The sequence below is a fragment of the Dryobates pubescens genome, chromosome 8, assembly GCF_014839835.1.
Source record: "Dryobates pubescens isolate bDryPub1 chromosome 8, bDryPub1.pri, whole genome shotgun sequence".
Classification (NCBI taxonomy): Eukaryota; Metazoa; Chordata; class Aves; order Piciformes; family Picidae; genus Dryobates; species Dryobates pubescens.
Window position 1 is genome coordinate 42,197,892 of NC_071619.1, and position 23,556 is coordinate 42,221,447.

At 48.4% G+C, this 23,556-nt stretch overlaps 2 protein-coding genes across 2 annotated transcripts; one reads left to right on the plus strand and one right to left on the minus strand.

Moving 5' to 3' along the window:
* The first annotated feature begins 617 nt into the window (after window positions 1-617).
* On the plus strand, window positions 618-10,503 carry LOC128897391 (uncharacterized). Its single transcript, XM_054163909.1, is given in 3 exon segments — window positions 618-1,269; window positions 1,272-2,561; window positions 10,436-10,503. Coding segments are annotated over 3 exon segments (2,010 nt in total).
* Window positions 10,504-13,911: 3,408 nt separating this feature from the next.
* Window positions 13,912-21,104, minus strand: LOC104309503 (cystatin-B-like). The gene is made up of 3 exons (XM_054163831.1): window positions 20,557-21,104; window positions 16,453-16,554; window positions 13,912-14,105 (listed from the first exon to the last, which is right to left on the minus strand). Exons 1-3 carry the CDS (start codon window positions 20,620-20,622, stop codon window positions 13,977-13,979), a joined length of 297 nt encoding a protein of 98 aa, XP_054019806.1. The 5' UTR covers window positions 20,623-21,104; the 3' UTR covers window positions 13,912-13,976.
* Window positions 21,105-23,556: the final 2,452 nt, after the last annotated feature.

The window sequence follows — 23,556 nt, forward strand, 5'->3', positions numbered from 1 at the left end:
TGGTTGTAAGCGAGGAAGGGAGAGGAAAACGTAGACCGCGCAGACAAGGCCCACCTCATTTGGGCAGAGATCAGTGTGCAATCTGCAAGAAATTTGGTCATGGGAAAAACCAATGCCCAGAGTGGAGACAAAGTGATTGTCAAGAAAAAGGGAACCGAGAAAGGGGAGGGGTGGTCGCACATGTGAAAGAAGACTGAAGGGGACCGGGGGGTTCTACCCTAGCGGATCCGCCGGTTAAAATAAAGCTAGGGGAAAGTGGGAAAGGGGTGGAATTTCTGGTAGATACAGGTACAACATACTCAGTTTTAAACAAAGCCTTGATGCCTGTCGAAAATGATTACGTTCTGGTAAGAGGGGCAACTGGCCAACCTGAAAAGGCATATTTTTGCAAACCATTGAAATACAAGCTTGGGAAGCGCTGGGGCATTCATAAGCTTTTATATATGCCTAATTCCCCAAAGGCACTCTTCGGGAGAGATTTGCTGGAACAACTGCAAGCAATTATTCCATTTAGGAATGGGGAAGTTACTCTGGAGGTAAAGGACCAACTGTATATAGAAGTACTGAGCTTAATACTAACAACCACTGAAACTGAGGAAGAAATTAAGGCAGCAATAATGGACCGAGTGTTTCCTGGGGTATGGGCTTCTAATGTACCAGGAAGGGCGAAAAATGCAACCCCTATATTGATTAAGCTCAAGGCAGGAAAGCAACCAGTTAGGATAAAACAATCCCCTTTGAAGAGAGAGGATAGAGAAGGAATTAGTCTGGTAATTGAGAACCTTTTGCAGCTAGGATTATTCAAGGAATGTCATTCTGATTTCAACACTCCTACTTTACCCGTTCCAAAACCAGACGGGTCATATCGAGTAGTACAGGATTTATGAGCTGTTAACAAAATAACTGAGGATCTTTATCCCATGGTAGCCAATCCATATACTTTATTAACATGCCTAACACCAGAGCTAACTTGGTTTACTGTTTTAGCCTTCTTTTGCCTCCCTCTCCATGAAGCCAGCCAGAAAATTTTTGCATTTGAATGGGAAAGCCCTAAGAGTGAGCATAAAACTCAGCTCAGATGGACGGTGTTGCCTCAGGGGTTTAAAAATTCTCCTACTTTGTTTGGAGAACAATTTGCAAAGGACTTCGAGTCCTGGGAAGCTCCCTCAGAAGAAGGAAAGCTGCTGCAGTACGTGGGCGACCTCCTGATAGCCACCCGGACAAGAGAGGCATGTGTGGCTTGGACGGTAAGCCTCTTGAATTTCCTGGGACTCAGGGGTACAGAGTATCGAAGGAAAAGGCTCAGGTGGTGGAGCAGAAAGTGATCTACCTGGGTTATGAGGTCAGTGCTGGACAGCGGACCCTGGGGCAGGAACGTAAGGAAGTGATTTGTCAAACCTCGAAACCTCAAACAACAAAAGAACGGCGAACCTTTTGCGGGATGACAGGGTGGTGCAGATTGTGGCTTCATAACTACGGAGTGCTTGTAACGCCTCTGTATGCCCTCATCGTGAATGAGAGCAGAGACCTCCAGTGGACAGAGGAGGCCACGCGGGCCTTTCACCAGCTGAAGAACGCCCTCATGTCAGCTCCAGCCCTTGGGCTTCCAGATGTGAGTAAACCCACCTTTTTATTTTCCCATGGAAAGCAGGGAATTGCTCTGGGTATACTAGCTCAGGACCTGGGCCCACATCGAAGGGCAGTAGCTTATTTCTCCAAGCAGCTAGACGCAGCAGCTAAGGGATGGCCGGGGTGCCTCAGAGCTGTTGCAGCATCTGTGCTAAACATGCAAGGAACGTGCAAATTCACCCTGGGACAGAAGATGACCATACTGGTGTCTCATGCAGTGTCCACTGTGCTGGAAGTGAAGGGTGGGCACTGGCTTTCCCCACAAAGGTTCCTGAAATACCAATCCATTATGGTAGAACAAGATGATGTAGAAAGAGTGGTAACTAACATTGTCAACCCAGCTTCTTTTCTCAGTGGCAATCAAGGGGAGCCAGTATACCATGATTGCCTGGAGACTATAGAAGCCATGTACTCCAGACACCCAGATCTGAAGGACACCCCTTTTGAGGATGCAGAAACCTGGTTCACTGATGGGAGCAGCTACGTCATCGGTGGGAAACGACATGCGGGCTATGTGGTTACCACCCACAGAGAGGCAATAGAATCTGGACCCTTGCCGACAGACACCTCTGCACAGAAGGCTGAGATAATTGCTCTAACTTGTGCCTTGGAAATAGCAAAAGGGAAGATAAACATTTATACAGACTCAAGATATGCATTTGGAGTAGTACATGCACATGAAGCTATTTGGAAAAGAGGGCTGTTGAACTCGCAGGGGAAAACCACCAAACACGCACAAGACATAATAAACCCATTGGAAGCAGTCCAGCTGCCAGAGAAGGTAGCAATCATGCATATTAAGGCACACCAGCAGGTGGGCTCAGCATTGGAGGAGGGAAACGAGCTGGTGGACAGAGAGGCAAAAGAAGCAGCTAAAGGTGGGAGAACAGTTGAGGGAGCCCTGATTCCAGATGGACAGGTCCCTCTTAAAGGTAAGCCAGCTTATAACAAAAAAGATGAAAAGTTAATTAAGGATCAGAAAGCGATACATAACCAAGAGTTATATATAGCTATAGCCCAAGGGTTGGGCTGTCACTGCAGAAGGGAGGCTGGTCATCCCCTCCCACTTGTTATGGTCACTAGTGAGGGAGGAACACCAAAAACCACCCTGGGGAATAGAAGCCTTGTATGACTATTTCATTGAAAGGATTACTGCCAGAAAGTTGTACGCAACCGTCACTCAGGTGACTCGGCAGTGCGAACTTTGCCTCCAGACTAACTCCAAGAATACCCCCAAACCAAAACTGGGCCAAATAGGAAAGGGCCATGGACCTGGGCACCAATGGCAAATTGACTTTCCAGAACTGCCAAGAAAAGGGGAGTATTGATATTGGTTGGTGTTAACAGATACCTTTTCAGGGTGGCCAGAAGCCTTCCCCACCCGGACTGCCAAAGCCCGGGAGGTAACCAGGGTATTGTTACAAGAAATAATACCCCGCTTTGGAGTTCCAGCCACAATATCCTCAGACAGAGGACCTCGTTTCATTTCCAGGATAGTGCAGCAAATTAGTAGCCACTTGGGCATAGATTGGGAACTCCACACCCCATGTCACCCCCAGTCAAGTGGCCAAGTGGAAAAGAAGAACCATCTGATCGAGCAGCAAATTGTGTGGTTAGGCCAGGAAGCTAACTTACCCTGGTCCCAATCCCTCCCGTCGGCATTACTAAGAGTTCAGACTAAACCCAGAACCAAAGAAAAGTTGAGCCCCTTTGAGATGCTTTACGGGAGACCATATGGGTTGCAGAAAGGGATCTCTACCCAGGCTGGGGAGGAAACACTGACAACCTATACGGTGGCTTTAAGCAAACAACTTAGAGAAACTGAGAAACACGTGGCTGGAACTCGGAGTAGGGGACTGGATGGGCCAGCGCATGACATACAGCCTGGAGGTTATGTATATGTCAAGGCTCTTGCAGAGAAAACTTTGGAGCTGCAGAGGGAAGGACCGTTCCAAGTACTCCTCACCACATATACTGCAATTCAGATTAAAGAACAAAGTGCCTGGATTCACCACACTCGGGCAAAGAAAGCTCCAAAGACTCCTTGGAAAGTAGCACCGGGTGATAACAAACTGAAGTTAAAGCTTATCTGAACAGAATGAACATATTATGGTCAGGAATGTGTAGTAACAGAGTGTCCTGAATGGAAAAAAAGCCTCAAAATTGCTCTGAATCAGACAATGAGGCAGAAGTTACTAGATCTGGTTCTTTAGGCTTGCCTGAACATGTTTCAGAGCCAGAATGAGACAGGCGGGCTTGCTTTGGCCAAGTTTGGAAAGAAGGCTTTCTATAGGTTGCAATACCAGGGTTTTACCCCTAGATCTGTGTTGCTACTGGCCAGTATTGCCTCAGCAAATCTATAAGTATCAGCCCAAAGAGCCAGAGGGTCGTCTGGTGTTGGGAAATGGTTTGAACATCTGCGCAAATTAGGCCTTGAAGGACTTTCTGTTATTAATATAGCAATGGAGTAGGAGTTGTGGAAAAGTTGCTTGGTATGCTGAAGTCAAGCTGCCCTTGAGAAGGAAGGCAAACAAGATAAGAAGTAGGTGAAGATCTGGGAAAAAGAGCAATTAGGAAATTCCACAGAGTAGTGAAAGCAATGATGTAACCTTTTAGAAAGTAACCAATAGTGTGTGTTAAATTGTATAAGATAAGACTATAAATAAGGAAGTGTGGAACAATAAAGCTGAAGCTTGCTTATCAATCATATTGATTGCTGCGAGTCTTTCCCTCACCCCCCTCGCCGATGGATTTCTCTTCCCGACAGTCTGGCAATTGTCCACGCTCTGGAAGGAACCACAAGCTTCGCTTGGAAGCTGAACTATGTTTCAGTTTGCCCAGACAAGACAACAGAGACCCCTCGCTGTTTCAGCGTTGTAAAGCCCAGAGGACAAACACGCGTCTTGCCAGGCCGAGAGGCGAAACCCCAGAGGAGCTGAGTCCCCAGGACAGTTTCGTTTGACTGGAGCAAGGAGCGAGCGCTGCTACAAAAGGATTACAGCCGAGAAACCTCCTCTCTATAAAGCTTTCAGCTACAAATCCTTTGGGAACAAATCTTGCCTCTGCAATAAGCTGCAGACACCAACAGAAAGTGAAAGGGTGCTCCTGCAGCTTCCACGTGGTCGATGCCATCTTGGTTTGTCTAGATCTTAACGTGTGCCACGAGTGTGGTGGTTTGAAAGGAAAGGCTCTGCTTTCCCTCCCCCACTGAGAAAGAGACCACGGCTAAACCCAGTCGGAGAAATGAGAGTATATTTTACAAGGAAACAGATTCTATGTAACACAACAAATACAGGGATTTTACAATCTATACAGGAATATACAGCAAATGAACTCAACCAGAAACCAGACCCCCCACAGAGGGGGCTTCCCCCTGTGCCCCCTTCACCCCCCTACCTCCCTTCTCCCCCAAAGAGGTAGAAGACGAGAAAAGAGGGGTTAGCACAGCAGACAGAGGCCTATGCACAGGGAGTGAGTTAGTTCTTTTCTCTTGGCAAGAAGCCCAGAAGCAGATCCAGCCGAAAGGGACAGCGAAGAAAGGAAGACTGAGAGAAAGTTCCAGCCGCGCTGGGACTAACCTCACCTCCCACCTTAACTTGGCCAATGAAATTCGTTTAGAATGCCAAAATATTTTATAAACATTTAGGCAGTGTGCCCCTTCCTTAAAGGCACAGCCTCAAACGGTCACACACGAGGTATCAGGATCAGTGAGTAATTACAATGTCTGATTTTTATAAGCATCTCTTGAAGGTCTGTTGCCCTAGGGAATTCTGGAGCTCCCCCCCCTGTTGTGGGCAATCGCCGGCTTCATTGCCGAGGTTGCTTTTCTTTGCAGTTTAAAGTGCTGTTTGTTGTTTCTGGAGTTTTGTACATATTGTTTAAATTGTTACTTGTTCCTGCTGGGGAGGGATCTGTTCCACAACCGAACACCTCGAACCTGGAAATAGGTTTCAATTAGTGGGTTTTTTTTGGTGGGATTTTTGTGATTAATAAAATTATTAATATTTTAATTAATCACTCCGCTTATTGAACATTAATATATCCTTTTATAGACCCCAACACACAGCTAGTAGAAATCTAATCATGAAAACTGTTTTGCTGGTAGCTGTCCTTGTAGCTCAAAAATTGGGTAATGCCTCTAGCCAGAATGGTACCAAGTGGCCTTGGTCCCAAGCCTTTATAGAGTATACTGGTTCTATGGGAAATTACACTGCCATAAAGGATTTAAATCTATTAACCGTGGTTATGCACTGGAACCAGGTATATGAAAGACAGGAATGGCAAAAGCAAAGGCTGTAGTCCCTTCAGGGGACTGTAGGCGAGGAGATCAACGTATCATGTCAGATAACTAATGGGACTATGCATAGGGCACCAACCCAGATTAGTGTCTCCTCGACCTCCTCTAGAGATAAACACCAAGAGAGGTGTGATCGTTTGGGTAAAACAGACTGCTGGTGTAATTTTACACTAGTAGAGATGGTGGAGGTGGACTGCCTGTGGGCCCAGGGTGCTGTAGGGCTACCATTTAAATTTACAATAGATGCTATACCCAGACCCGCCACACCCACCGTCTACACCAGCACTCAGGTTAGCTCTCAGGCCCAAACACAAACCACTTCATTTATGTATGAACCTAAAATTTATGAAATAGGCCCATATGTAATGAGGAATGTGGGTCAGCAACAATTAACGTTCAATCCAGAGTGGGCTCTCAAGCGTGTTCAATTGCTGATGCAAATGAATGTTTCAAAAGTCCAGCCAGCCTGTGCTTCTTTCCTAAGGACGTCCTTCGAGGGCTGGACAGCTTGGTTGAAAAGGCAATCACACTTCAGGGGAAGACATTGAAGAGACCTAACTGGAATATTGGGAACAGGATTGGGAGTCTTAAATGGTATTGACTCAAAGATATTGATGAATAGAATAGAATAGAATAGAATAGAATAGAATAGAACAGAATAGAATAGAATAGAATAGAATAAACCAGGTTGGAAGAGACCTTCGAAATCATCATGGCCAACCTACCATCCAACACCACCCAATCAACTAAACCATGCAACCAAGCATCCTGTCAAGCCTCGCCCTGAACACCCCCAGCGACGGCGACCCCACCACCTCCTCAGGCAGCCCATTCCAATGGGCAATCACTCTCTCTGGGTAAAACTTCCTCCTAACCTCCAGCCTAAACCTCCCCTGATGCAGCCTGAGACTGTGTCCTCTTGTTCTGGTACTGGCCGCCTGGGAGAAGAGACCAACCTCCGCCTCACTACAACTCCCCTTCAGGTAGTTGTAGAGAGCAATAAGGTCACCCCTGAGTCTCCTCCTCTCCAGGCTAAGCAACCCCAGCTCCCTCAATCTCTCCTCATAGGGCTTGCGCTCCAAACCCCTCACCAACCTTGTCGCCCTTCTCTGGACACGCTCCAGCAACTCAACATCCCTCCTAAACTGAGGAGCCCAGAACTGGACACAGGACTCAAGGTGCGGCCTAACCAGTGCAGTGTACAGGGGCAGAATGACCTCCCTGCTCCTGCTGGCCACACTGTTCCTGATGCAGGCCAGGATGCCATTGGCTCTCCTGGCTGCCTGGGCACACTGCAGGCTCGTGTTCAGCCTACCATCAACCAGCACCCCCAGGTCCCTTTCCACCTGACTGCTCTCCAGCCACTCTGACCCCTGCCTGTAGTACTGCATGGGGTTGTTGTGGCCAATGTGCAGAACCCGGCACTTGGATGTGTTCAGTCTCCTGCCCTTGGCCTCTGTCCATCTGTCCAGCCTGTCCAGGTCCCTCTGCAGAGCCTCTCTACCCTCCAGCAGATCAACTCCTGCTCCCAGCTTGGTGTCATCAGCAAATTTACTGATGATGGACTCAATGCCCTCATCCAGATCATCAATGAAGATGTTAAAGAGGATTGGGCCCAGCACTGATCCTTGGGGCACACCACTGGTGCCTGGCTGCCAGCTGGCTGTGGCACCATTCACCACCACTCTCTGGGCTCAGCCCTCCAGCCAGTTCCTACCCCATCGCAGTGTGCTCCCATCCAAGCCATGGGCTGACAGCTTGGCCAGGAATGAACTGGCCACTGCAACCAGTGAATTAACAAAACTAAAACAACCTCTACAACCATCATTGCTAGCATTAGGGACTAGTGAGCGGCAGGTTTCAAAGGTGCTACCAGATTGGAAAAGGCTGAGGACCAAGACCACAGGTTAATAGTAGATGCACTTAGTATGGCTCAAGATAATGTATCTTTAGCTTTTAGCTGTATTCAAGCACAGTTGTGGATGCAATCAATGGCTGCTCTAATTATAAGGGAAGAAAGCGAGGGTGTTTTTCCAATTGAGATCCGAAAAGCTGTTTGGGACAATGCCACAGAATTTGAAGGAAAATTTCAGTCTTGGTGGACTTTGGTAAATTTCACCTATGATCCTATTACTAATGTGGCCACTGCCTTTGTGTTAACCACACACAACACCACAACTTATATTATACACCCTATTACTGCACTTGGATTAAATCACGAGGGGACAGCGCTGTACCCCTGGGGACATAGAGTGTGGGCCGAATGGTGAATGGGAAATGGCAAACTGTAAACCTAGAGTCTTGTGTTACCCAGGAACAACAAGGGTGTATCTGTGAAAGTAATACAATAGATGCTCAAGATGTATGTCTTGACACTGAACAAGGAGTTTGCCACTTTGAGATCCACCCAAATGTCACCCAGAAAACTGTCCTTGTATCCATTGGCCAAGGCTGCATATGTTTAAGGACAGCCTGTGTCTTTGTAGAAATAGATGCTAAGAATGTAACCTTGCCTGCAGAGAATCATTCTAACTTTTGTATTTGTAATTTTATTAAGACTGTGGGGTGTGATTCTTTTTATCTGGCACCGGTTACATCCCACCAGCTGATAACACAATATATCATCAGTTACCACCCACACCTATTGGGATGAATCTTACATTAGTAAAACAGCTAATAAAACACCAAGATTTGATTAAAATTCTGAGGGAAATTCGAGAATGTGGGGAGAAGACTTTGCTTACTGCCCAGAGTGATATAAAGGAAATGAGCAGCGTACTGCAAAGAGTGAAACAGGATACAAAACATCACTGGTGGGATGTACTTTTCGGGTGGTCACCAACTGCAACTGGTATCCTCAGTACATCGTGTCACCCCATTGTGAAGAAGGGACACTGGAGAAGAGAATGTCCAGAAAGGAAAAAGAACATAAATTGGAATTCCTAGTTGACACAGGAGTGACCTTTTCAGTCTTAAACCAAGCCCTGTCGCCTTGGGATGAGAGCTATGTTTCTGTGGTAGGGGCTGCAGGTCAAACTGAGAAGGTGTATTTTTAAACCTCTTGAATACAAATATGGTAAAACCTGGGGCTTACATAAGCTTTTCTATGTGCCAAATGCCCCAAAGTCATTGCTGGGGAGGGATTTGTTAGAAGCATTGGGAACTGAAATGAAATTTAATAAGGGGAAGGTAGAATTCAGAGTAAGGGAGGAACAGCTGATTGAGGTCTCAAGTCTTGCATTAATGAGCCCTCAACAAGAGAAAAACAAAATAAGGGAAAGCTTAAAAGATCAAGTATATCCTGGGGTTTGGGACACTGAGCAGCCTGGAAGGGCCAGAATGCCCTACCTGTGATAATAGACCTTAAGCTCAGAGCTAAGGAAAGAAAATAGGGAAGGAGTTTTGCCTATTGTAGAAGAACTCCTAAAGCATGGGCTGCTAACAGAGTGTGAATCAGCTTATGACACCTCACTTTTACCTGTAAAGAAACCATCTGGGGTCAGTGAAGAACCTAAGGGCCATAAATAGAATAACAAAGGACATTCATCTGATGGTGGCAAACCCATATGCCCTCTTGACTCAATTAAGAACAGAATTAGAATGGTTTACCATCTTGGATCTAAAGGATGCCTTTTTCTGCTTACCCCTGGCCCCCGAGAGCCAGCCACTGTTTGCCTTTGAATGGGAGAACCCAGAAACTAACCCAAAGTGTCAATTAACTTGGACAGTCTTGCCCCAAGCATTTAAAGAACAGTCCTACTATCTTTGGAAATCAGCTTGCAAAAGAATTAGAAAAATGGGACAAGCCAGAAGGCAATGGAGTTCTGCTACACTACGTAGATGACATCCTACTGGCCACCCAGACCAGAGCAGAATGTGAAAGATGGACTGTGAGTATGCTGAATTTTCTGGGACTGAATGGGTACTGAGTTTCCCCACAGAAGGCCCAAATGGCACAACAGCAAGTAACCTACTTGGGATATGAATTGGCTGCAGGACAGCAAGTACTGAGCCCTGAAAGAAAGGAGGCCATATGTTCTATCCCACCTCCCACAGTAAAGGCACTCCAAGCCCTTTTGGGAACTGTAGGAGAAGGATTGTTTTCAGATAGCTTTAGAAGGCTATAGGGAAGATTTGCCTTTGCTCAAATTAGAGAGGGCTATGTTTTGTCTTTGACTCTAAGAATAATGTAAACACCTTGTAACTGAAGGAGAGAAGCTGGCAGAATTTGGTTGTTGGATGTGTTAAAATATTGTTTTGTTATTTTTGACCTATTGTATGCCTTAATTACACACATGCCAGTAGAAAATGACCAACTGAGATGTGACACGTGTGCCTTCTGACAGACTGCATAACTTGGCTGTATAACGTAACAAATGTCTTTGCCTGCTCACACCTGGTCCAGAAAGCATTGCTCAGGGTACATAGAACATCTATACTACAACAAATGGTGACCCTGACCGTGGGCCTGGAGTAACTATTCATTATGACTCCCACTTGCACCATCAGGAGAAATTTTGCTTCTAAGGACTGCGGAGATGCTTGTGTTCGTCAGCGTCACTAACGGTGGCTATTAGGTTAGTCTCTGCTTTTATGCTGGTGATGTTCCCTGATTCGCCTGCATGCCATGTACATCCAAGATAAGGCGAGGTACGCCACATATTGATGAAGATAAGGCGAGGTACGCCACATATTGATGAAGATAAGGCGAGGTACGCCACATATTGATGAAGATAAGGTGAGGTATGCCACATATTGATGAAGATAAGGTGAGGTATGCCACATATTGATGAAGATAAGGTGAGGTATGCCAGATGTTGATGAAGATCAGGTGAGGTATGCCAGATATTGATGAAGATAAGGCGAGGTATGCCACATATTGATGAAGATAAGGCGAGGTATGCCACATATTGATGAAGATAAGGTGAGGTATGCCAGATATTGATGAAGATAAGGCGAGGTACTCAACATATTGACGAAGATCAGGTGAGGTATGCCAGACATTGATGAAGATAAGGTGAGGTACTCAACATATTGATGAAGATAAGGTGAGGTACGCCAGAGATAAAGGGTTGGTACCCCAGTAAAGAAGCAGCTCTGCATGACAGAGGTTCACTATCAGGGAAACTGGGGTTTGGTGCCTCCTTTTGATGAACACATAATGGGTAATCAAATAACAAAAGAGAAATCAATACCGGGAGTCATTATGCATATCTAAGTATCATAGTATCAATCAGGGTTGGAAGGGACCACAAGGATCATCTGGTTTGCAAGGAGCATCTAGACATCGCGCATCGCAGACAAGGTGAGGGCGCCGCGCTGTGCCGTGGGGTGAGCACGGGAGGAAGGCAGCCCCGGGAGGAAGCCAGGAAGGGCCTAGTGGTGAGCGCTGGCCGCAGCGGGGGCGAGGCGCCGGTCCCAGTGAGGGGCTGCTGGATCTCGGCCCGGGCCTGCCAGCTGCGGTCGGTGTGCTTGAGCTCTGTCCCCCGCCGGGAGGGGGTGGTGGGGACCCAGGGCATTCGGCCACGGCTGTGCACAGCTTGAAGGCGGAGGCGACTTTACGCCATCCTCCTCTCCCCCACACCCCCCGGGCCGGTTTAAAAGCACGGAGACTGACACACTGCGGAAAAGGACGGAGCAGTCACTGCCTTTCTGGAGGCCTCCCTGTGCCTGCTTGGCCCTGCGGAGTTTCACTGAGTCCGGGCAGAGCGGCTTCACCATTCGACAAAGTGATTTGGGAGAGATGTAGAGAGGCAGCGTTGAGGCAGCAGTGAGAGCCGAGGTGCTTCCAGCTCCCCTCCTGGCCGTGCAGCTGATGTGATACCCTCCAGGGAGGAGGTGCAGCCACCCCCGGGTACATCCCAGGTCTGAAAAGTGCTTTCCCTTGAGCTTCAGGAAGGAGCTCAGATCACAGAATGATAGAATCGTTTGGGTTGGGAAAGATCTTGACGAGCATCGAGCCAACCGTTGTCAAACTCTGCCAAGTCTGATGCTAAACCATGTGCCTCAACAGCACATCTCTGCATCTTTGAAACACCTCCAGGGGTGGGGATTCAACCCCCTGTCTGGGGAGCGTGTGCCAGCGGCTGAGAAACCCTTTCAGTGAAGTGAAGTCTAATATCCAGCCTAACCCCACTGGTGCAGCTTGAGGCCACTGTCACTTGTCACCAGGGACAAGAGGCTGATCCCCACCCCACTCCAACCTCCAGAGCTCCCTCCAGACCCTTCACCACTTCCACTGCCCTTCTGTGGACTCCCTCCAGCTCCTTTTCTTTCTTTCCTCTTTTCCAGCACTCTTTCTTGTAGTGAGTGCCCCAAAACTGAGCGCAGTACTCAAGGTGTGGCCTCCCCCATGCTGAGTACAAAGGCACAATCACTTCCCTGCTTCTGCTGGGCCCACTGCTCCTGATCCAGGCCAGGAGGCTGTTGGTCTTTGTGGTCACCTGTGCAGAGCCTGCCTCGTGTACAGCCTGTGATGGTTGTTCCAAAATCTGAATGTTCGTTCAGACTTTGTGAGGGGAATAAGCAAGAAAACTTCTCTGCTGCTTCTGCTATTCCCTAGTGCAGAATTCAGCTCTAAGCACTGCCGGTTTCAAGTCCTGCTGCTACTTCCAGTAACTTGACTTGGTGCCTGTGCTACTGAAGGGCAGGCTTCTGCTCCAAGAATGCCATTGCGCAGCCATGGTCTGGCAAAGCACACGCTCTTGGTTCACTCAGGGGACCTGCAGTTCCTTCTGCGTGACAGTTTCAGGCTGTGCCTTTAAGAAAGGGACAGTTACTGGAACACTCTGGCTGAATGTTTTGGTGGAAGAATGAGAACAAAGATAAGTCTAAACAAATGTCATTGGTAGATTGGTAGAATGCGACTTTAAATTTTTAACTTGAATCGCAGTCAGTACAGTCTGTCTGTTTCAGTCCCTCTGAACAGCTGTCTCCTGTCTGTGCTGGCAGGTGCTGACCTTTCATCTAACCAGATAAGAAACTAATTCTTGCATATGCTTTGAGCTAACAGAATTTCCTCCTTAAAAACTACCTATCCTCTCTCTAACCCTTTTTGGGAGAAAAGGGAGGAAGGGCTTAGCATCAGACCATTAGACTTGGAATTGATGATCTTCAAAGTCTTTTCCAACCAAAGCAGCTACATGCTCCTATGATTCTGGAAAACCTTCCTCAAAGCTTCTCCAGGCTAGAGGGAACACTTAAGCAAACTGGACTTAATGCCCTGGCTTATTGCAGCACATCTCATTTGTTAAAGTGGTTTCAGAGACACAGGGTCTTGTTTTGGTGCTGACCACCCTGAAGTGGTTTCTTGGTTCAAAAGCTGAGCATTACCTCCAGGTGCTGCTGCTTTGTGAGAAGATGTTAGTGGTGATAGGAGGAGAGGGAGAAAGGGAGGCTGAGGGTAGCCCTTCTTGCTCCCTACAACTCCCTGAAGGGAGCTTGGTGGGCTGGACCTGATGATCTCTGGAGGTCCCTCCCAACCTCTAATGCACTGTGATACTGTGAGGTTGGAGTGAGGTGGGGGGCAGTCTCTTCTCCCCAGTAAGAAGTGAGAGGAGGAGAGTGAATGGCCTCAAGTTGTACCAGGGAGGTTTAGATTGGGTATTAGAAGAAGCTGAAGGTGTTTCAGAGACACAGAGATGTGCTGCTGATCTAGCTGTGAAGCACCACACTTGGTAGATTTCAATACTAGCTGGGCTCAGTGATCTTAAAGCTTTGTCTTTGCCAACCAAAGTGATTCTCTGATTCTGTGAAGCCCATTTCATGGCTTGCACCTGAGCCCTGGCTCGCTGGCAGGTAATGCCAAGGCAGCTGCTACCCAGGGAAGCATTTTTGTTGTGGCTTGACCTTGCTCTCTACCTTTGTCACCTACAAGCTCATTTGAAGGCTGCTGTCCTTGCAGAGCCTACTCAAGCTTCAGCCAGGCAGCAGACCTAGACACAAGAAGCAGCAGATGAATAAAGAGTTTTCAAAACTGGCTTTATTTCCATGCATTCATGGGCACAGGCAGAGCTCACACACAAGTGAGGCACCAATTCCTCATGGTCTCTCAGAAGTAGGTCAGAGGATCATCTCTGGTTTTGCCAGTCTGAAAAGCGTCAAGGCGAGGACCTTGGTTCTCGTGAGGAAGGGCCTCAAACACCCTCAAGTGGACATAGTCATCATCAGAAACTTGGACCTAGAAGCCAAGGCAGTGGGCAAGTAAGGATCAAAGTAGGTTCAAAGAGAAGGATGCTCTTACATACTTGGAAGATTATCTTTGCTCAGAAGCTTCATTTTGCCCTCTACAACTACCTGAAAGGTGGTTGTAGCCAGGAGTGAGTTGGTCTCTTCTCCCAGGCAACCAGCACCAGAACAAGAGGACACAGTCTCAAGCTGTGCCAGGGGAGGTTTAGGCTGGAGGTGAGGAGAAAGTTCTTCACCGAGCGAGTCGTTTGTCATTGGAATGTGCTGCCCAGGGAGGTGGTGGAGTCCCCATCCCTGGAGGTGTTCAAGAGGGGATTGCATGTGGCACTTGGTGCCATGGTCTAGTCATGAGGTCTGTGGAGACAGGTTGGACTCGATGATCCTCGAGGTCTCTTCCAACCTTAGTGATACTGTGATACTGTTAGGTGTTTCTCCACTTTCACTTCAACAGCTTTTAACCCAAGGCTGCATAGTAACTGATGTCAGAATCTGTCTACACCCAGAGCAAAACTGTAACAAACACCTTCAGACTCCAGCAAGTGGAAAATGCACCAGGACACACAACAGCAGAAAGGACTTGATGGTGTTCTAGCTTGGCCATCAAGGCCCCAGCACATCAGCTTACAGCTTCTTGAGACACTCAGGGTAGGAGATACGAGACTGTGAGTAAATCTAAATGACTCAGGAGTAGGGCAAGATGCATGGTGCCAGCTCCTAGAGGGAACAGAAAGCTCTGTTCAAAACCTACCCACAGAATTACTGCAAACACATCAGTGCCTGAACAGACAGCAGGACACATCTTGGTGCTTGTGTGAGGGAGTGGCCAAAATAACTTAAAATAAAGCCAGCCAACCTGTTGGTTGGAACAGACCTTTAAGGTCATCGACTCCAACCATCCTCTGCTAAACCATGTCCCTCAGCACCACATCTCTGAGTCTTTCAGACACCTCCAGGGATGAGGATTCAACCACCTCCCTGGGGAGCCTGCTCCAGTGTTTGAGAACCCTTTCAGTCAGGAAGTTTTTTTCTCCTATCCAGCCCAAAACACCTAAAGACTTGCCATGAAGTTCTACATTATTCTGTACACACAGAGGTAAACTCTCTGTGAGGGACACAGCATGAAGGGAAAGTTAATGCCTTGAGCTCTAAGGGGTTCCAACACGCTTTCTGATGGCCTCAACACGGCACCGTGTTTGTCTTGGTCTGGATTCCATCTCAGCTTCAAGGCTGCTGGTAAAGCATCAGTGGTGTGTACAGAAGTATGAAAGAATGACTCTTGTGACAGACCTTGTTGCAGTTCATGCTAAAGGGATGGTGACTCCACCACTGCCCTGGGCAGACCATCCCCACGTTTGAGAACCCTTCCAGTGAGGAAGTATTTCCTAACGCCCAGCCTAACCCTCCCCTGCTGCAGCTTGGAACCATTTCCTCTGGTCCTGTTGCTTGCCACCAAGGAGAAGAGACTTGCCCCCTCCTTGCTCCAGCCTCCCTTCAGGCAGCTGTAGAGAAGCCTCCTGTGTTCTCCTTTCTGTCTGTTGCCCCTTGTTCTCCCCCTGCACACCACTGAAAAGAGCCCAGCCCAATCCTCTTGACCTCCAGCATTTAGCTGTTGATAGGCACTGGGAAGATCCCTTCTCAGTCTGCTCTTCTCCTAGATAATAAGCCCCAGGTCTTTCAGCCTGTCCTTGTAAGAGAGATGCTCTGCTCCCCTCAGCATCTTTGAGGCCCTCCATTAGACTCTCTCCAGCAGGTCTCTGTCTCTCTTGAACTGGGGAGCCCAGAACTGGACACACAACTCCAGGTGTGGTCTCACTAGGGCAGAGCAGAGGGGAAGGAGAACCTCTCTCGGCCTGCTCACCCTGCTCTTCTTAGTGTAGCCCAGGATAGCATTGGCCTTCTTGGCTACAAAGGCACATTGCTGGCTCATGGGGACCTTGTGTCCACCAGCATTCACAGGTCCTTCTCCACAGAGCTGCTTTCCAGCAGGTCAACCCTCTAACAGGTCCTGGTGCAGGGGGCTATTCCTCCCCAAGTGCAGGACTCTACACTTACCCTTCCTTGGTGAACTGCATGAGGTTCCCCTCTGCCCAACTCTCCAACCTCTCCAGGTCTTGCTGAAGGGCAGCATAGCCTGACGGGGTGTCAGCTACTCCTGCCAGTTCTGTATCACCAGCAGTGCCAAAGAGAGGGACTTCATAAGCAGCTGAAGGTAATGCTTACTCTAATAGGCACATCAGATGGCTTTCTACTGCATTTGCTTCTCTTTTTTGCTGTAAGCTGCTATGCACATCACCTATGCTCTTTAGCTACAAGGACCTCCTCCTAGAATATATACAAACCTTAATGAAGTAGTTGAGCCCAGCAACCACCTGAGTCCTATATTCTATGGCTTTGAAGATATCAAATGTCCTGTTCACCTTGCTTTCAAGTTGTGGCTTCACCTGCAAAAAAGAAAGGGTAAAAACAGTTGGTGGGTCTCCCTTCAGCCTCCTTTTCTCCAGACTAAACAACCCCAGTCCCCTCAGCCACTCCTCACAAGACCTGTTCTCCAGACCCTTCACCAGCTTCATTGCCCTCCTCTGGACCTGCTGCCTTCACCAGCTTCATTGCCCTCCTCTGGACCTGCCCTGGCACCTCAGTGTCTTTCTGAGAGTAAGGACCCAAAACACAAACCCATCACTGAAGGTGTGGTCTCACCAATGCTTAGTCCAGGGGAACAACTACTTCCCTGCTCCTGCTGGTCACACTAGACACTGAATTGATTTGCCTTCCTGTTTGCTTTCCTGATGTGCTTTCCAGCACATCCTCCTACAGCTGGCTGCCATTCCCACAACATTCCTTCCTGATGTGTCCAGAAGCACCCTAGGATCATCCACAGCAGCCAGTCAGGAATGATCCATGTTGTCACATCCAGGTTCCTCGTGATCTCTTACTTCAGCAATTCTTCTGAGCAGCTTCTACAGGCTTTCTATAGCAGGGAACCAACAGTTTGTACTTTCAGCTTGGGAGCTGCTGATTCTAGCAGGGAAACTCCCAATTTCCAATCACCTTCCATCTGTCTGGGCCTGGGGGATCCTAGGGTGCTCTGAAATGGCAGCTTTGGATACATACATATTATTCCTCTGTACCTAAGTGGCAACTTGTGGTTATTATTCCTCTCTCAGAAAAAAGCCAGCTCACTCCAGTTTTATGATGTCTCCTAAGCTCTGATCGTTAAGTCCCTCATCTGTTACTGACTGACAGAGCCTTCAGTAAAATCAGGCAGGCAGATAGCTCCTTAATCCTCAGATGGGAAACCAGAACACTCCTAAGCTCTTACCTAACAGCTCATTAAACCTAAACCATTCCTCAGTCTTAAGCAACTGCTGCAGAAGAAGGAGCCTGCAGAAGCAGCACTCCCCAGCTCACGAAGCTAAGGCACACATTATGTAATCCCAAGCACAGGTAGACCTTACATGTCCCAAGGTCTGCAGGTGCTCTTCACAACTTCACTCACATCAACTGCTCTTCTGCCTAGCAGCCCAGAAAACCCCACAGGGCTGCATCCTGAAAGGGTGACATCTGGCTGGAGACAGAGCAGGACTGCCCCAGGGCAAGATTTTTCTTCATGAGAGTATTTTCCTTAGAGAACCACAGCAAAGCTGCTGTGGGGGACTCTGAGCTTTGTCAAAGGAGACAGGATCAAGGAGACCTCTCTCTCTCTTGCACTCAACACAAGGTAAAAATTTCACCTTGCAAAAAACAAACCCACCAGAAGAGTGATTTATTTTCCTTTTCCTGAAGCTAGTGAGAATGGAAGAGCTGGGAACTGAACTGGGATCAGGCTCCTCCTAGGGAGTCAAACAGAACATCTGTGCATCTACACTTCAGGCTCTGTGCTTCATCTCTGACACACACTGCAGAGGGTTGGGATCTTCTGCTCACCCGTACCACAGCCTGGCATTACAAACACATCTCAGTATCTGGCATGCTGCACTACCCTGGCAGACTCATGGGTCAAATTTCACAGCCCCCAGCCAGCAGGGGATGTTGCTCTTCCTGCCTTACATAAGAGGAAATAAGAATTGTAACCACAAAGGTGCCATAGGTCCTTCCTTAGGGTCTCTCCTCCACAGGTAAGATGCTGCTCCTTCAACTTGTGTCAGTTGCTACTGTTCCTGAGGGATTCCATCGGTGTTCCCAATGCAACTTACTGCTCTGCAGTCAATTACCTTCCCTCTGAAGACCTCTTATCACCACCCCTCAACACATGCCCCAGCCCTCCCCCATGTGTACATGCCCAGCTCTGGCAATCCCAGCTACAGCTGTTCAGTAATGCCCTACAAATGGCAGAAGGCTCAGAGGAGCTGGGCCAGGCTGATGTGCCTACCAAACTCAGGGAACAATGCAGGGTGTGACTGGGCACAGCTTTTGCAAAGAAAGAGGCTTTATCTCAACACAGAGTGGAACAGAGGGAGTTTCTTTGAGGTAACCAGCTGTTAGGGTGGTTAGAATGAGAACACCTCCCTGAGTCAGCACGGGGGGACTGGACACAGGGCTCTGCCCAACCCAGAACATCAAAACCAAACAATGTGCTAAAGAATGTTTTGGAGAGCAGCAGGCTGAGCCAACTTCAACCCACTTCCTCCTCAGCCTCCTCCCTGGCTGAGGATGCCCAGCACCATGGCAGTGAGCACATGATGGGGACCAGTAATGGAGCTCACACTGGTATTGTGACTGGACTGTGTACTGCAAGGGGCACATCTTGCTAAGAGTGACTTGTGTCACTCTGACACATCAGAGATCTCAGGTACCAGCAAACATCTGCATGTAAGTAAACTCAGTATTAAACACTACACCCTCCACATGGGGAACCATGTGGAGAATCAGCAGAATCTGCTGAGAGATCTGGACTCTGGCCTCAGCTTGTTTTACAGGTATTTTCCTGTGGCACTGACCCCTGCACACACAGTCCAGATCTGTGTTTCATCATCACCTGGTCTTAGCCTGCAAGCTTGAAGGAGATGAGGAATGGCCCTGGTTCAAACACTGTCCTCTGTGGCACAGCAAAAGAGGGAGCTGGGAGCTCAGCAGACACAAAAGTGAGCAACAGTGTGGGCCAACATGTTCAGCTCCACTGCCTCCTATTTCTGTTCCCTCAAGGAAGGCTTAAGTTACACCTTGTGCAGCTGCCACAAGGGGAAGAGCTCGTCTTTCCCAACTGGGAGGTGGGATGGGTGACAATGTGAGATGTGAGACATGAAAGAAGCTTTCCCATGCCATGCTGTTCCCCCCCTGCTCCTCAGGAGGCAGGCACTTCACACTCACACTGCAGAGGTGTTGTTTACACAGCTGCTTCCAGGAACAGGATGGCTGCCTGTACCCAACCCCCGTGGTGACTGGACTCATCCTGCCTTCCTCGTGTCAAGCTCACCTTGTCCAACTGGCTCACCAGCAGCCTCTGCATCACAGCTGTGACTCTGGAAAATGCTTGATCCCAGCAGAGAAAATGCTGTTTATTCACAGCCTTGTCCTGTATCTCTACTTTCTAGTGCATACTCCCACAGTTTGTTCTCTCCACAGCCTGCAGTGAGGAATTAATGCTGCTAGGTATCTTCCCCTTCAAACACCCCACCTGGAATCTCAAACAAGTGACCTCAGTGCTAGCATAGCACAGCTGGCCTTTGAACTACAAGTGAATATTAACTGAAGGAAGCCAGAGCTAGCCCTGGCTATGGACAATAATGAGACAGAGAGGTGGTTTGTCTCAGGCTTGCCAGTACACTGCCTCTGCAGAGTGCTGAGAAAATACTGACTGGCAATCAAGGAGATTCCCATTTGTAATGCTAGCTTCTGCTCCAAACCAGGCTGCTCCCCCAGCCTTTAGAAAATCATAGGCTAAGTAGGGCTGGAAAAGTCCAACCATTATCCAGCTCTACAAAGTCTGGTGCTAAACCATGTGCCTCAGCACCACATCTCTGCACCTTTGAAACACCTCCAGAGATGGGGATTCAGCCACTTCCCTGGACAGCCTCTTCTCTTAAGTGAAGGAGTTGCTTCTAATACTCAATCTAAACCTCCCCTGGTGCAACCAGAGGCCATTTCCCTTTATCCTATCACTTGTTACTAGAGAGAAGAGACAAAAATCCACCTCACTACAATCTACTTCCAGGGAGTTGTAGAAAGCAAGAAGGTATCTGACCCTCAGCCTCCTTTTCTCCAGACTAAACAACCCCAGTCCCCTCAGCCACTCCTCACAAGACCTGTTCTCCAGACCCTTCACCAGCTTCATTGCCCTCCTCTGGACCTTTCCCAGCACCTCAATGTTTTTCCTGTAGCAAGTGTCCCAAAACAGAGTCTGTTACTAAAGGCATGGCCTCACCCATGCTGGGTACAGTGGGACACAAGCTACAGGACTCAGCCCTTTGCACATAGACTTCATCTTTATCCAGGCCTCAACTCACCTGGTCAGCAATATGCTGGACTTCTGGAGTAGCAGGCTTGGTGTCAGATAAGCCTCCAGGCATCATAATGGCAGATAACCTCTCTGAACTGATGACAGCTAAGTAGAGGGAGGCTCAGTGCAGTCTGAGTCGAGTCACCAAGCATCTCCTATATAGAGACACAGCCGTGTGTCATGCAGTCACATGACCTGTAACATGGGGACCCTACCATTGCTGACCTGCAGAAGGAGAGAAACGGGGGAAACAACAAGTGAACCACTGATAACATTAACCCCAAATGTCCAAAGCACTTTAAAATCTTCCATGTACATAGTCTCCACATCAGTTAAGAAAAGCAAACAAGAGCTTCCAGCCAACCCACATCTTAAGGCAGTTGGTTTAGGCTGAAACTAGAACCTCTTGCCTCTCCACCCATGTGGAGATGAGTAGTCTGTGCTCTCAGGAAGTGGATCAAAGTCACACCCAGTATTTCCCAATACCATTCAAGATCAGCACAAACCCTGCAAGAATTTTCTTAGTGAAGGTCCTGTTCAACTTGAAATTGCATCATCTCAGCAGCCTTCCAAGGGGGAAACTGAGCAGCCTGCAGTGTGCTTTCCTTGGGCTTTCCTTCCCTTTTCCTGACCACACTGGTGTCAGGGTAAACAGCAGAACCATAAAGGGGAAAACATTGTAAAGCCTAGGTTCAGGCAGGTACTGCAAATGTCTGCTCCTTTCCCATCAGTCCTAGAGCTGAATCCAGGCAATGGCAACACCACCTGTTGTACTGCTCACATTTGAATGGCAACCCCAGTGCCAGCATCCTGGAAGGCAGAATCCCTCTCCCCACAGCAGCTGTGTGTGCACAAGAGCTGCTCTCATGCCAAGGTACTAATAGTTCACACACTGCTGGAATATGTAACATGCAGAACACATAGCCAGAAGTATTTATTCTGTAGCTACAGGCACAGGCACAGCCAATGTTCATGGCCACAGATGAAGTTACAAAGCACATGCAGCCTACCAAGGAAGAGCTAGCAGCTGTGAGCAGCCTGAGCTGGTAAGGGAGACCTAACATCTCCAGACCAGAGGAAAACTACTCCCTTTTGGTATTCTTGCCATCCTCCTCTCCAGCAAATGGGAGGAAGGCTGTGCCAGAGCTAAGAGTTTCTAGAGAAGTAGGAACAGGCCAGGTGATTTTTAGTGCCTAGGGCTGGGTCCAAGGGGGTGGGTGAAAGGAGAGCATGTACTGCACACAGACAATGGACATTCCTGCTGGAATCAGCAGCAGGGAGCATGCTAGAAACCAGCCTGTTCATGGCCACAGCAATGCAGCACAGGCTTACTGCTGTCCTACCCAGCCTACTGATCCCTCTCACAGATAAGTGATGCAAGAGTCTGTAACAGACTTCATGTCTAACTTCAAGGGCGGTGCTTGGGACACAGGATGAAAGATTGAGAATCAGATATGCTAAAGGCCCTAAACTCAACAGCCAGGATAACAGCATGCTCCACATAAAGACCTTGCAGAATTTCCCAGACTTGAGCAGCAGTGTTTTGGGAGCAAGCAAATAGCATTTGAGGGAAAGCAGCTGTCCTGAGACACCATCTTCCTTAAGAAAGAGAGAAATGCTCCCAGTTCTTGGAAAGAAAAGGAATGGGATACATTAAACCTGGAAGCCTGCTACTTTTTCCCAAATTGCCCAATCCAGATGAGGAGTCACAAGCCAACCTCATGAGGTTCAACAAGACTAAGGGCAGGGTCCTGCAGCTGGGTGGAGGCAATCCCAGGCACAAATCCAGGCTGGGCAGGGACTGGCTGGAAAGCAGCCCTGAGGAGAGAGACTTGGGGGTGCTGGTGGAGGAGAAGCTCACCAGGAGCTCTCAGTGTGCTCTTGCAGCCCAGAAAGCCAATCAGATCCTGGGCTGCAGCAAGAGAAGTGTGGCCAGCAGGGCAAGGGAGGTGATTCTGCCTCTCTACTCAGCTCTGGTGAGACCCCACCTGGAGTACTGCCTCCAGTTCTGGAGCCCCTATTACAGGAAGGATCTGGAGGTGCTGGAAGGTGTCCAGAGAAGGGCCACGAGGATGAGCAGAGGGCTGGAGCTGCTCTGCTCTGGAGACAGACTGAGAGAGTTGGGGCTGTTCAGTCTGGAGAAGGCTCTGAGAATACCTTCTTGTGGCCTTCCAGTATCTGAAGGGGGCTGCAAGAAAGCTGGGGAGGGACTTTTTAGGGTGTCAGGGAGTGATAGGACTGGGGGGATGGATAAAAACTAGAAATGGGTAGATTGAGATTGGATGTTAGGAAGTTCTTCCCCATGAGGGTGATGAGAGACTGGCACAGGTTGCCCAGGGAGGTGGTGGAAGCCTCATCCCTGGGGGTGTTTAAGGCCAGGCTGGATGTGGCTGTGAGCAACCTGCTGTAGTGTGAGGTGTCCCTGCCCATGGCAGGGGGGTTGGAACTGGATGATCTTTGAGGTCCCTTCCAACCCTGACAGTTCTTTGATTTTCCAAGCAAGTGCAATCTGCCCACCTATATTCACCACTTCTCAGCAGTGGGAAAGCCTCAACAGACAGGCAAGCCACTTGCAGGAGATCTAGACTCAGGCAGCAATAAAAGGCAAAGGATGAAATTCTGGTATTTGTGGGGCCCATTCTTTGATTCACATATGACAGCCAGCAACCTAGGGATTTTGTGACTGCCTTCATGGTAAAGTTGAAGCAGGACTCAATTGCAGTCTAAGCATGATCCCAGAATGGAGAGGGGTCACCAAAGTGACATTTTTCTTGCCTTTGCCTAGTGCAGCCCTCTGCTCATCTCAGTGCCATTTACACACCATGGCAAACCATCCCCCCTCATAGACAGATCACAAGCAATTAAAGAGTAGCAAAGTCATTTTCTTCTCCCACAAAGCATGACATGCAATTCCAGTTACTCACCTTCATGTTGCACTAAGTTCAACAGCAAGTCAAACAGCCTCTGATCCATGTGATTTGCCATCTACTGTAAGAGACATCCCTCT